This window comes from Stenella coeruleoalba, assembly GCF_951394435.1.
Source record: "Stenella coeruleoalba genome assembly, chromosome: 4".
In the NCBI taxonomy this organism is placed as follows: domain Eukaryota; kingdom Metazoa; phylum Chordata; class Mammalia; order Artiodactyla; family Delphinidae; genus Stenella; species Stenella coeruleoalba.
The window spans coordinates 36,395,355-36,410,184 of NC_137149.1; the positions used below are offsets into that span (position 1 = coordinate 36,395,355).

General features: G+C 47.4%; 1 protein-coding gene across 2 annotated transcripts in view; it reads right to left on the reverse strand.

Moving 5' to 3' along the window:
• Window positions 1–1,772: 1,772 nt before the first annotated feature.
• The window catches only part of STK32B (serine/threonine kinase 32B), a 343,330-nt gene continuing 330,272 nt past the window's right edge, over window positions 1,773–14,830 (reverse strand). For both annotated transcript variants that reach the window (XM_079920141.1, XM_079920140.1), the window contains one exon: window positions 1,773–1,999. In XM_079920141.1, the coding sequence (XP_079776267.1) occupies window positions 1,861–1,999 (139 nt within the window). In that variant the 3' untranslated portion in view covers window positions 1,773–1,860. The remainder of the gene's footprint in view (window positions 2,000–14,830) is intronic.

Genomic DNA, 14,830 nt, shown 5'->3' on the forward strand with positions numbered 1-14,830 from the left:
CCCCAGTCTCTATGTTCCTCATTAAACTTGTCTTTGAGGGGACATTGCCCATCCAACCCAACCCTGAATAAGAACAAAGTTGTAGGAAGGAATGGCCAAGAAATAGTTTATTCTGAACAACGAACAAGGCTAACTTGAACAGAGCCAGGAAATCCAGCATCTTGAGCTACTTCCAGCTCCCGCCCCTAATTCATGAACTCAACCCAGTGAGGGGCCCTAAGTGCTGCCAGGGTCACAGTGAAGAGAGAAGCAGCCCCGTTATTTCCTGGAGGGGACAGGATGGTGCCAACGGGAATCAACGAATGAAAAGTGTGCAAGACAAGTGGACACGTGGGCAACACCATCTAGAAATAGCCTGGGTTTGAAGGAGGAAAACAATAATCATTTCTTTCCTTTTTTCAAATAAAAATATAAAACCACATAATACATTAAAATGTCTCTTAAGAAATCTAAGAGATGGCATTGACAGTCCCAAGGATTGATTTATGAGGTAAAAAGTGAAAGTTGGATGCAAAATAAAAACACAATTGAACTTTCAGAGGAATGTACAGATATCAGAGACTCCAGGATGAAAAGTTCAAAGAATCTTAAACACCAGGCTTGTTTCTACAGAGAACTGACTGCCAAATGAATGAAACAGGAAAGTTTCTTTAAATGATGCTGATGATAATGCAGACCCAAACCGGCTACCATTCACAGAGTACTGTGTGCTGGGTATATCACACACAGGATCTTTTTTTAACCCAAGGGTTAGTTTTATTATCCTCGTTTTAAAACGAGGAAACTGACACTCAAGGGATTACGTGATTTGCCTGAGGTCTTCTGGTTAGTAAACAGCAGGGCTGGATTCTGGACACAGTCCTTGTTCCAAGTCCAAGCTGTATCCCCTATGCTACAGCATCTCCCACTTCAAAGACAAAGTGCTCCCTGAACAGACCATAAAGTAGTTTGCTCTTTGTGTGAGCCCACCGTCCTCCTACACTTTCTAACCACCTGTGCTTCCTAATTTATCAGGTGGAGCAGCCTCCTGGATGGCAGTTGGAGACCCTCTTTAAGACAATGCCGATGAGATGACATAACCCCTTTTCAGGAAAGAAAACTTGGAAGGGGACGGCGACTCAGAGTTCTGCTGTGGGACTGGGTTTTGGGAGGAACTCTGCTGATACTCTATAGGAGAGACTGACAGTCAGTGACTTGACCTTCTGAATGGGCATCTACGGGCCATCCCAGCACCAGGGGTGGGGTGGGAGTGGAGACCTACTGAAATTAAAGGTGGAGATGGTGGAGAGCCATCTTAGAAGGTCAGAAAGACTGGCCTGACAGAGAAGGCAAAAGAAGACACTTCCGGCTTAGCTCCAGGATTCGGGAATGGTGTTTCCATAGGCTGGGCTAACACATCAGATGTTTGAGGGCTGCATTTTCGAAAGTACTGTCTTAAGAGTCAGGATGGACCGAATTGCAAAGTTGTGTTGGTCTAATTGCTTTGGGGGAGGGGAGTGCACTTCAAATATTAAGGTTTTATTTTGCCCACGTGAACAACTTTATAAAGGTTTTGCATGTCCGCTACCCAATTGGATTCTTTGAATAACCTTGTAATTAGAGGTGGGGCAGAGAGCTGTTTAACCCCTTTGGCAGATGAGGAAAACTGAGGCACAGAAAGGGCAAGGCTTGTCCACAGTCAAGCAGGTATCAGCCGGGCAGCTGGGACCACAACCCAGGCTCCCCAGCTCCGAGCCCAGGGTTCCTTCTCTGCTTCTGATGTTATTAGAGGTGAGGCAGGGACCATCGTGGCACAGAGAGGGGCTTTTGGTGGGCAGGGCAGAGGTGTGTGCAGTCCCGCTGGAAGCCACAGGTGGTGGCTTAGCTGCTGCAACCGCGGGAGCAGGCGTGAGCCAGGATGTTGTTGTTACACCCGTCCTGGAGCTTGCTCTGGGCCTGGCTCCCGGCTCGGCCTTCTGTGTCCAAGAGCTGGCCACTCTGCCCTTGCTGCTTCCTCAGCCTGCAGACAAGCACAGCAGAGACCCAAGTTAGTGATGTGGAGCGGGGGATGTCCAGGGACACGGCTGGGGAAGCAGGGCGACCGAGGAGTCTGCATGTCGCGCTGGCCTGGGGAAGCACAAGCCCTGAGGGGGCGAGAATGCTGTGTCTGGAGCCTGGCAGGCTGGGATCCACACCCAGCTCAGGTGTGGATCTGAAGTTACTCAACACCCAGAACCTCGGTTTCTCTATCTGTAAAATGGAGATAGTAATACCTACATCACGGCTCCTTGTGAAGTCCACAGGAGATCATGTACATAATTTGCCTAAGTTCACACAGTAGGTAAAGGGGCGTGTCCCACACATTATTCGCGCATGTATGTGTAGTGAATGCCCACTGATGGACCAGTCACCATGCCAGGGAGCAGAGGAAACCCTGGCGAGCAAAGCAGTTAGGTTCTCTGTCCTCATCAAGCTTATCACCTGATGGGGAAGAGGGACAGTGATCAAATTGTCCCACAAAGAAATATCTGAACAGATGAGCACCCAGACTTACAAACCACTCTATGACAAACTGTGTTAAGGGAGCACAATTTTTTTTTATGCTAACACATATATATAGAATTTAAGGGAAAAAAATGTCATGAAGAACCTAGGGGTAAGACAGGAATAAAGACACAGACCTACTAGAGAATGGACTTGAGGATATGGGGAGGGGGAAGGGTAAGCTGTGACAAAGCAAGAGAGTGGTATGGACATATATACACTATCAAACGTAAGGTAGATAGCTAGTGGGAAGCAGCCGCATAGCACAGGGAGATCAGCTCTGTGCTTTGTGACCACCTGGAGGGGTGGGATAGGGAGGGTGGGAGGGAGGGAGACGCAAGAGGGAAGAGAGATGGGAACATATGTATATGTATAACTGATTCACTTTGTTATAAAGCAGAAACTAACACACCATTGTAAAGCAATTATACTCCAATAAAGATGTTAAAAAAATTTTTTTTCTTGAAGTATAGTTGACTTACAATGTTGTGTTAGTTTCAGGTGTACAGCAGTGACTCAGCTCTATATCTATATATATCTCTATCTAACCATCTACCTATCTACTCTTTACATATTCTTTTCCATTATGGTTTATTACAGGATATGGAATATAGTTCCCTGTGCTATACAGTAGGACCTTGTTGTTTATTTTATTTATAGTAGTTTACAACTGCTAATCCCAAACTCCTAGTTTATTCCTCCTCCCTCCCTTCACCCTTTGGTAACCATAAATTTGTCTTCTAGGTCTGTGGGCCTGTCTCTGTTTTGTAAATTAGTTCATTTGTATCATATATTTTTAAAAAATTTATTTATTTAATTTATTTATTTTTGGCTGCGTTGGGTCTTCGTTGCTGTGCGTGGGCTTTCTCTAGTTGCGGCAAGCGGGGGCTACTCTTCATTGCGGTGCATGGACTTCTCATTGCGGTGGCTTCTCTCGTTGCGGAGCACGGGCTCTAGGCGCGCGGGCTTCAGTAGTTGTGGCTCGCGGGCTCTAGAGCGCAGGCTCAGTAGTTGCGGCGCACAGGCTTAGTTGCTCTGCGGTATGTGGGATCTTCCTGGACCAGGGCTTGAACCCGCGTCCCCTGCATTGGCAGGCGGACTCCCAACCACTACACCACCAGGGAAGCCCCTGTATCATATTTTAGATTTTGCATATAAGTGATATCATATGGTATTTGTCTTTCTCTGACTTACTTCACTAAGAATGATAGTCTCTAGGTTCATCCATGTTGTTGCAAATGGTATTATTTCATTCTTTTTTATGGCTGAGTAATATTCCATTGTATATATGTACCACAACTTCTTTATCCATTCATCTGTTGATGGACGTTTAGGTTGCTTCCATGTCTTGGCTATTGTTAATAGTGCTGCACAAACATGGGGGTGCGTGTATCTTTTCGAATTAGAGTTTTCCCCAGATATATGCCCAGGAGTGGGATTGCTGTATCACATAGCAACACCATTTTTAGTTTTTTTTTTTTTGCGGTACGCGGGCCTCTCACTGTTCTGGCTTCTCCCGTTGCAGAGCACAGGCTCCGGATGCACAGGCTCAGCGGCCATGGCCCACGGGCCCAGCTGCTCCGTGGGATGTGGGATCTTCCCGGACCGGGGCACGAACCCGTGTCCCCTGCATCGGCAGGCGGGCTCTCAACCACTGCGCCACCAGGGAAGCCCCCATTTTTAGGTTTTTAAGGAACCTCCATACTGTTTTCCATAATGGCTACACCAATTTACATTGAGGAAGCAGGACTATGTACACTGCATCTCCTAACAGCTGGTCACCTGGTCACCTTCCACATGATTGAAGACGTCAACACACTTCTCTTTCTGATCTTCAATTGCAGGTTCATGCACTACCCCACATCTGTCACTCCGTGTGGACCGTGCAGGCAAAAAATGAAACCAAGACATTTAAGGAAGCAGCGAGAAGTTTGAGAATAGGGAAGAACTCAGCTCAAACCCTGGATCTCAACATCAGCCACTTGGATCAAAGGGTCAAGCTGCTTATCTTCTGAGCCTCAGTTTTCCTATCACTGGGGACTACATCACTCCCTTGGCAGGTGGCTAAGGGGAACCAGAGAGAATGTGTGTGAAATATCTAGTACAGGGCTGGAAAGAATATAACTACAGTTCTACCTTGTTTGGAAAGACACAGGTTTCAGCTGAAATGTACCTTGTACATTAGTATGTTCTGTCAAACAGAGGCAGACCTATTGCCTGATTTAAATGAAAGAGTTGTTTCACCCAACAAACATCTGTATGTACTTGTCACGTGCAGGGCACTGTGGGTGATCCTCGGATGAATACAACACAGCCCGTGGCCTCGGATGGATCACAGTTGTGTGTGTGTGTATGGTGGGGATGTCATGTGTGCGTATGTGTGTTGTGTGTGTGCACAAGGTAGGGATGCCTTGTATATGTGTGTGCATGGTGGGAATGCTGTGTGTGTGTTTGTGTGTGTTTGGCAGAGATGCCTAGTGTTTGGAACCATGCCAGTATTTGAGCAAGTCCTTCAGGCAACGTGAAATACCAGCAGCAACAAAGTCGTTTATAAGACAGTGAACTTGGAGCTACTGCCTCCTGTCCTTTTTTTTTTTTTTTTTTTTTTCGGTACGCAGGCCTCTCGCTGTTGTGGCCTCTCCCCGTTGCGGAGCACAGGCTCCGGACGTGCAGGCTCAGTGGCCATGGCTCACGGGCCCAGCCGCTCCGCGGCATGTGGGATCTTCCCGGACCGGGGCACGAACCCGTGTCCCCTGCATCGGCAGGCGGACTCTCAACCACTGCGCCACCAGGGAAGCCCAACCTCCTGTCCTTTGTCTACTTGCAGGGACTAGGACCAGGTGCCCAGTGCCTCTGCCTCTGAGGCTTGCAGCCCTCCAGATAGGACAACTGGGAAAGGTAGTCAGGATAAAATACATCATCCTAGTGGATGAGGGCTCAGGGCCCAGAGGCCCAGAGGCACTGGATCTAGAGGCCAAAGTGAGCAGGGAGGGGAGAGCCTAGGATGAGGAAGGGAGGTGGTCAGACTTCCTCAGCAACGCTGGGATTGCCTGGCAATCTTGCTCCCCTGGCCCTTTATTCCCTCTCCTACATTCAGAGACTCTCAGACACCTCTGGAGAGAAAATCAGATCGGAACTAGGGAACACTCAAGTGACTAAGAAATCTATGAGAGTGAAAGGGAAATGCTTTTACTTCCAAAGTAGGACATTGCTGTTTGGTTCACAATCTGTGAAGCCCCACAATTCTCTGGGTAAATTGCAAGATAAAGATGAATGCCATTAAGATTTTCTTTTAAATGCCTAAACATAGCATAGAAAGCATTACTATCTCTAGATTTCTGAACTTCCCTGATTATAACGCAAAATAAAGCTTCAAAGACTGCATAATAAAGAGTGGAGCAAAGGGATGAGACAGCCCTGATGAGGAAGAGATGGATTCTGAAATCTTGTGTAGATCAAGGAGGCTTCCTGCAGGAGGCAGCCTTTGAGCTGGGCTTTAAGGATTGGTCTGGAATGTGTGAAGCTGGAGGGAGGGAGGGAGGAGATTTGAAATGAAGGGACACCAGTGAGGTAAGTCACGGAAAGTAAAAACAATACTGCATGGTGGACCAGAGTTCTTTCTGGAGCTGGATAGTTTCAGCCACTTCAGCTCCTCCTTCTGGCCAGAGCTATTTCACAGAGTAGAACCAGGGGCTTCCCTGGTGGCGCAGCGGTTAAGAATCCACCTGCCAATGCAGGGGACACGGGTTCAAACTCTAGTCCGGGAAGATCCCACATGCCGTGAAGCAACTAAGCCCATGAGCCACAACTACTGAAGCCTGTGCGCCTAGAGCCCGTGCTCTGCAACAAGAGAAGCCACCGCAGTAAGAAGCCCACACACCGCAATGAAGAGTAGCCCCCGCTCACCTCAACTAGAGAAAGCCTGCGCACAGCAACGAAGACCCAACACAGCCAAAATAAAGGAATAAAATATTTTTTTAAAAAAAGAGTAGAACCAGCTGTTTCAAGTCTCCCCTCCTCTATGGAGGGTCATAAGTGTTCATAAGAATACTATGACCATGGGTACTGGAGGCCTAGAGTGGTGTCTAAATGAGGTGTGAGTCATGTGCCTCGCAACTTACCACCAGGTGCAGTGTGAGACGAGAAGGCAGAATCCAGAAGGATGGACCCCTCTCTAGACATCCACCCATCCATCCACGGGCTTACACAACTGGATTCGAATCTAGTTTTGGGAGGCTCCAAAGCCTGCATTCTTCCCACTACATCTGCATTCCCACCTACTACCAACCATTTAGCATCCAGCCACCATCCACCCACCCATTCACTTTCTATCCGCCTATCCATATATTCATTCATTTGCTTACCCTATTCATCTACCCCATCCATCCAACCATCATCCATCCATATGTCCATCTGTCCCACCCCACCCCCACCTGTCCACCCCTACTCACCTAACTGACCTCCCCTTACTCACTTATTTATTCACCTACTCACACATGTACCTCTACACAGATACCTATCTATTTACCTCAACCATTCATTATCCATCCATCCATCAATACATCCCTCCATCTTCCCTTCTACTCATCATCCAAGTATCCACTTACCATCCATTTCATCTATTCACTATCCACCCATCCATTGATTCCCCCCATAGACCCCCTATTTACCCATCCACCCACACAGCTACCTCACATCACCTGTTCATCTAGTATCCATCCACCCGTCTATCCATCCATCCACCACCCTTCTGCCCATCCAATCATCCATCTACTCCCATATTTCCATTCATCACTGCCACCCTCCCATCTGCTCAATGCCCACCCACCCATTCACATTTCTATCCTTCCACTCATCCTTTTTACCAGCACTATCCGTGTGCCAGGTTCTATGTTCTAGGCTCACAGTTGAAGGGGCTGGGGAGCAGGACAGAGAGCAAACAGTGAACATTCACTGGGATGAAGTCTTTGCTGGAAGGAAGCAGTATGGCTTGGCATTCAAGGCCTGGGTTTGGAGCCAGACTGTCTGGTTCTATCCCTGGGTCTGCCACTTACTAGCCGTGTAACTTTGGGAGGCTACATTCAAACCCAGGGCTGTCTGTCTCCAAGACCCCTGCCCTTTCCACTGACTCTTAGGCCTTTCGATCTGGATATGGAAGGAAGGTAGCATGGAATGATTTTTCCACACTCTGAAGGAATTAGAAAGTCTCAGTTTGCTCAAGTAGGAACCCACGAACCAAGACAATGATGTGAAACCATACGGTTGGCCCCGAGAGCTCACTTCCACGACTAGCCCAGAGCCTAGTTATCTATAATTCAGGAGGAAACGAAAAAGGATTTTACATATCTTACTAGACATAGCCCAAGTCTACGGACGCAGATTGCCTAGTTATCTCCATGATGGCAGGAACATTTCATTTTCTCAGCCACTTTATCAAATTAACTGTCAGCTTTGTGACCAGAATTCTGAGTGATGGATGCGAATGCTCTCAACGTTCCAAACTCAAGCATTAGATTCCAGAAGGAAGTGCTCTGTGGCGGAGACCCTTGATTAACAAGAACAGAACACATTAAAATTTGTAATAATTTGGGCTGGAGGCATTTTTCAAAGGCAAAGCACTACATAGGACTAAAATAAAACGGTTAGCAATCAAACAATTTCAAATCAAGCTATTTCACACCCCGAGGATGGAGTCAGTTTCGTACCAACATTGATCTGCAGCATCAAACCCTAGGCCTCCCGTTCCAGGGTGATGACCAGCTTTCCTTTGTGCTGCGTGCTTTAAAAATGGGAAACCTTTCAAGCGCCGTCACACCTATTCATGTCATTTCACGGGTTATATGTCTCCTGGACTGTGTGGAATCGTGGAGTGACAGTGTGGCACGGTGGGAGAAGGCAGGATTTGGAGCTGTACAGAATTGGATCAGGATCCCACCTTTGCCGTGACTGGCTGAGGGGCCTGGGGGAACTTACCCAGCTTCCTGAAGCCCCTGTTTCCTTACGTGTAATATGGCCACAGCACCACCTCTTTAAAGGAGAAGATGAACTAACGCGTAGTATCCGTCTGCCCTGTAACAGGCACTTTATAAAGGGCAGCGATTTTTATGATGATGATGGCAGCGTGGGGACACCCCCATTTCACAGATGGAGAAACTGAGGATCAGTAAGTAAAGCTTAACTTCCTGCCACAGTTCTGATGAATGTCTCCCAGCAAGGAGGCCCCCACAGATGGTTCTGCAGGCCTCGTTCTGGGGGATCAAGGCTGAAGACCTGGAGAAGAGGAGGGTACTGGAAGGGGGTACACACAGAGTGGCTGAGAGTCAGGACCCAGAAATGGGTGAAACAGGACAATAGGCTCACGGGGAGGGAATCCAGCCCCACAAGTCATGGTGGGGTCCAGAGGGGCCTATAAACCAGGGAAGGCTGGGCATGGAAATGGCAACTGGAACTGGGTCTCCAGCCTGGTTACTGGTCTCCCCTCCTCTGGGCAAGGGACACCGAAAGCCATCTGTGGCTGCACGGCAGCCGGCACAGCGACCAGCCTGGGGCTGGTGCACAGTCAATGTGTGTTGGAAGGCCGGGCGGGTGAATGCAGGGATAAATGCCCAGCCAGGTTTCCACCCCTCATCAGCAGCCTGTTTGCACAGGTTGGCAGGCTCTGTCTCAACACACCGAGGGGGGAAGGATGCCAGTCCCAATTAAATGGAGTAAAAGGATGTCTTAGCTGGACAAAAATTGGATGACCATTAGAACTGGCGAGCTCACAGCCCTCGTGGACAACAATTTGCCTGAGTCAACATGCATGGAGCTGTTTCTCTTGTGGCCAAGGGAGTTGATAGGTTGTTATTTTGTGTGTATGCGTAAGAGTTCGTTAAAGAATTAAGGCAAAATGATGTCTGACATGGCACTTAATTGATACAGTACTGTATTGGTCTGATAATTCTGTGCAAAATTAATATTACTAGCAAACACTTGGGCAGTGCTGACTGATTGTGTAGGGGGGCTGTTAAGTGCTTAACATCTGTTAACTCACTGGTCTTTACAACAATCCTTCATATGGAGTAGGTTTTAATACCCCAGTTTACAGATGAGGAAACTGAGGCAGTAGTGTGAGGCCCAGGGTCACAAAGCTAGCATGGATCAGGATTCAAAACCAGGCAGTCTGATTCCAGAGGCTGTGCTTGTAGCTGTTATGTACACTGCTTCTCTATGGTTAATAAAAACCAGAGTCGAAGTTACCAGAAAGTTCTGAAAGGGAACACTCCAAATTGAAGAATGGTTGTCTGTTTGGGGACAGGGGGTGGATACTGAAGAGAAGAAAGCAAACAGTCACCTGGTCTAATTGTTTGTACACTGCAAGAATCCCGCCTCTAGCATCCCTAGCAGAGAGCCAGCCAGTCTTAACCCAAACCCCACTGCCCACCTCTCAAGATAGCCCATTTCATGTGGGAACTGCTTAAATCCTTAGAAACTTTTCCTTCATGTAGAATTTCAACTGAGAAATCTGCTGCCTGAGAGCTCCTCCCCGCTGGCCTTTGTTGTGCTTCCCGGAATTATTCAGCTGATTCTAATTTCTCTCTCATGGGACACTCCTTCAATTCTTAGAAGCCCCCTGGACCTCCATCATCCATCTTCCATCGTCCCCCAGGTCCACCCTGCCCCACTCCCCGCCTGCTCTCCAGCTTGGGAGTCCGACTTGTAGGAATTGTATCAAAAGCCCTCAAGCTCTTTGGGCTTCCAGCTGGGCTTGGCCCATGGGTGGGGAGCCCTGGCAGAAATCAGAAGGAGTAAGGGCAGTCAAGTTTGGGCATCAGGTCCCCAGCCCCTTTCCTGCACTGTCACCTGGGGCTGCTGGGAACATTGGAAGGTTGCTGCTCCAATCAAGGTAGCCTTCTCCCTGGACGACCTCCCTCTCCTCCTCTCTGTCACCCACCGGGTGGGAACACCTTGCCTTCTCCGAAGCCCCAGTTCACTGCACAAGCTTCTATGACGCCCTTACAGCCACACCTTTGTAAAGTGTCCTTTGAAAATAAATTATCCTTGGAGTGTTTCCTCTGCAACTCTGACTGATACATGTTTCTGCTCTCCCATGAGGTGTCTCTTCCTTAAGTAAAAACTCAGTATAACTGGCTGTTCCGCTTTCAAACCTCATCACTTATTGGGAAGGCCACCTTGTATGCAATACTTATCTCACAAATTCAGTAACAGCCTTTGGCCAGAAGCATTACAATTCTGTCCATTTTATCGGCTTTGCCTGAAGCAAAACCTATCTGAGGGAGTCTTAGGATGGCGTCAGCTATGGCATGGGTGTGATATAGCAAATTGTAGGGGATTATTTTACTGAGCGTCCTCTCTATATACCCCTCTGCAAATGGATGAGCTCTGGGAAAATTGAAGGGATGGCAGCCCTGGTTTCTGAGTGATAGGGGTTGAGATTCGATGAGTTCATCCTCACTCAGCACCTCCTCATTTAATACCTACACCCACCCTTCCAGATAAGAATTAACAGCACCCATTCTGAGGGTGAGAAAAGGATGAGAGAGGATGAGGAACTGGTGGTAGGTCACACAGCTTTTCAGAGGGGAGCCCCGGCTCCTTCCCAGCTAAGTGATCCTCCCTATGCAATGGCACTAGTAGATTTCTCTCTAGATTTAGAGGTGGGGTTGACCTTTTACGTCTGAGCTGGCTTAAGGATGAGACTTGCTGGGTCCTCACTTCTGTGGGTTGGGGGCCTGATGGACAGGGAGCCACGAACGGTGTTCACCAAACATTCTGATTTGCCCCTCTCGGCACGTAGCAAGATTGCACCTCCTGGCTCCTCTGGGGCTGGGTTCGGCCATGTGACCAGTTCTGGCCCATGAGTGTGAGTAGAAACGCTACCATCAGGCTGGAGCATTGCCGATGCAAGACCCTCCCGAAGTCTCTTTCCCTCTGTCAGTCTCACGGCCATGTTCCAGAGATGCTCCTTCAGTCTGCGTCCTGGAATGCTGGGCAGCAGCACCCCCCAGCTAACCTGCCATGAACAGGAAACAGACCTTTGCTGTTGTAGGGAGTTTGGCCTCTTTAGGTTCAGAGAGGGGTTCTGGAGATTCAGACACTGGTCTGTGGGTGAATAATGGCCTCAGTCCAATTCTGGGCCAGAGAGTAACCATGGGAAAACCCTGGGGCTGCAGATTGAGATGAACTCTTTGACGGCCAAGGGACCTGAAATGGTGTCCACTTTGGGGCTGGTACTTCCATGCCTGGGCAGCCAGCTCTCCCTGTCCCCTATTCCCCCGTCCTATCCATGTACAGGTACCACGTTCTACCTGCCCAGAGGAAGGGAGGAGGTCAGACAGAAAGCCAAGAGGGACCACCTGCCATTTCTTTATTAACCTTCCCCAGACCTCAACATCTGTCACTCCCTATTCTTTCCTCTCCTGGGCTCCATTTACCCTACGCTATCGTCCTTACTTTCCAAGTGGAGTGGACCACCATCATTTTGCCTTTCTAGTGACTTTATAAATCTTACCTCCCTCTCACAGCTATTGATTGGCCTAAGGGCAGACACATGACCCAATCAGCACCAGTCAGAGTTCTCCAATGGCCAGATTTGATTGGTCCAGGGACTAGCACCTGACCAATCAGAGTCATTCCCTGGGGTACTCGAATTTGAGATCAGGAAAGCATTCTCCTTCTTGACTTTCCTCAACTCCCTGTTTTATCTACTTTCTTGAGTTTGGTGGCAGAGCTGGGAGACTCTGGAGCTCAGTGTGTAGAAAGAACTGGTTTACAGTAAAAGAAAATGACTTTGATGTGCAGAGAAAAACAAATCACTGGAAGAAGGAAGGAGTGAGTTCAGGCAAGGTTCCTGGCCCCCGTCCCAGTTACTTTGGGATCACATTGCATTCCAGCACTTCCTGTGGCTACATGAGTCCTGCAGTAAGTTTCCATTTCACTGAAGCTGTTTTCTTTTTGTTTTCATCCCTTGTAGCCATGGTAGTCTCAGAGAATTCACCATTTATGCTGGTGTCTTCCTCTCTAGACTCCTAGAGCCACGATTTGTGTAGGTTAAGCCATGGGACTTAGGTATGTGTTTTTTAATATATATATACACACACATATAAACATAGATACACATACATATATATATATACATACACAAACACACACATATATATACACATCCCAATAAACCCCTTGTAAGTTGAAAATATACTAAAAGTCAAAAATGCATTTAACATACCTAACCTACCGAACATCATAGCTTAGATCTTCCTACCTTAAACGTGCTCAGAGCTCAACATCATTAATCATTAGAGAAATGCAAATCAAAACTACAATGAGATGTCATCTCATACCAGTCAGAATGGACATCATCAAAAAATCTACAAACAACAAATGCTGGAGAGGGTGTGGAGAAAAGGTAGCCCTCTTACACTGTTGGTGGGAATGTCACCACCACCACCACCACCACCACCACCACCACCATCATTTATTCTAAAACAGAACATTAGGTCCTATTTATAATTTTCAAGTTTACACACAGCCTCATTTCACGTAAGGCCGATAAATATTCACATAACAAATTAGGGCACCTTTATATTAACAGCCTTTAATAAAGCCATTTAAAATTTGAAAAAAAAGAAAAATTAGGGTACCTCTTTTTTACTAGAGAAAACCGATTGAAGGGAAAGTAAAGATGGGTCTTTAAATGAGCTAAGTCTGAGCAGACCAGTAAGAGCACGTGCTTTACTGCTCGGGGCAACGGGCTTGTATACACTCGGGGCGATCTGTCAGGGTCTGCGTGTCTCCCTTGGCTGACTGAAAACCAACGCTCCTATCTTTTATTGGTTGAGATTGATATGTCAGTATCCGTCACCCTTTTCCACCTGGCTGAAATTTCCTTTGATGGAGAACCAAGTGAAATGGACAGAGGGCCCTGATTCCCGTGGGATTGCTTGATTTCGAGTTTTCATGAAATTTGAGTTTTCGAAAGAGCCCAGAATCCAGTGGATGGAAGAAGAGAGTTCAAGTCCTTCATCTTCCAATTAAGAGCTGCAAGAGCTTGGGAATAATAATAATAATAATAATAATAATAATAATAATAAGTACCTCAGGAAAATGTGATGAGCAAGGATTAGAGTAATGGTTCTCCACTGGGGGTGATCTGTTTGCCAGGGAACATGTGGCAATGCCCGGGGTCATTTCTGGCGTCACAGCTATGGAGGTGCTACTGATATCTAATGAATAAAGGTCACAGATTCTGCTAAACATACTACAATGCACAGGACTGTCCCCACATCAAAGAATTGAGGTCAATAGTCATCAAGTGTCAACAGAGCTGAGGTTGAGAAGCCCTGGATTAAAGGAACAGGATCTAAAACCATAAAATCATGTACAGTTACTGTTAATAATATTATTAAACATAACATGTGCAGTGTTCGATGTTTAAAATGTAATGTTTTCAAGGGCTCCAAAGGTAGCTTAAATGTGCTGTTAAATGTTTTTATTTCTTTAAGAGAGGAAGCAGATAGAAAATTCACCTCCTCAAACTCCTTTCGCACCAGGGGCTTTTTATCCTGCAAAACTTTGTCAAATGCTATTGAAAAGACCTTTTGGAAAAATCACCCCTGCTCGGATCTTTGGCCAAAATAGGACAAGCCCCACAGTGCACTTCTCAAACTAATGGAAGCTCAGCTGCCCAGGCCCTGGAAGCCCCGACCAGTCCCTGGAAGCAGATGCTCCACCTGGCTCAGTGGCCTTTTGCCAGCTGAGACCATTAACCAATAATAGCTGCATTTCCAGAAAATTAGGCAGTGCTAATTTTAATCTTGTTCTCTGTTTAGAAACTGAAGTCCAGAGAGGTCAGACCTAGGGCATCTCCTCCACGTTTTCACAGCGGCCTAAGAATGTCTGCATCCCGCCATCTCCCCTGCAGGCTTCAAGCATCCTGAGGACATGGTCCTGCTACATCCACTTCCATGACCCCAAGTCTCAGGTCAGGATTATAATATATCTGTCAAAGGGCTGAATGAGAACCTTCTATGGGAGCTGCCACAGCAGATGCCCGGCCCGTGTCCCCTTGGCACTTCACGCCTATGACAGCTTCCTCATCCCACGGAGGGAGGGGAGCTTTTTCTCTGTCCAAGAGTTTTTTCTAGTTGAGGAAGCATACTTGGCCCATGCAAGAGGTAGGTAGTTATGCTGGGGCGGTTAGAGCCTTCAGCAGTATTCTTCCACCCACGAGGGCTCGAAGTTGCAGATGAATGATCCAGGGCAAAGGAGAAAGAGGGCTGGAAGGTTTGCAGTGTGTATGGCTGTTAGC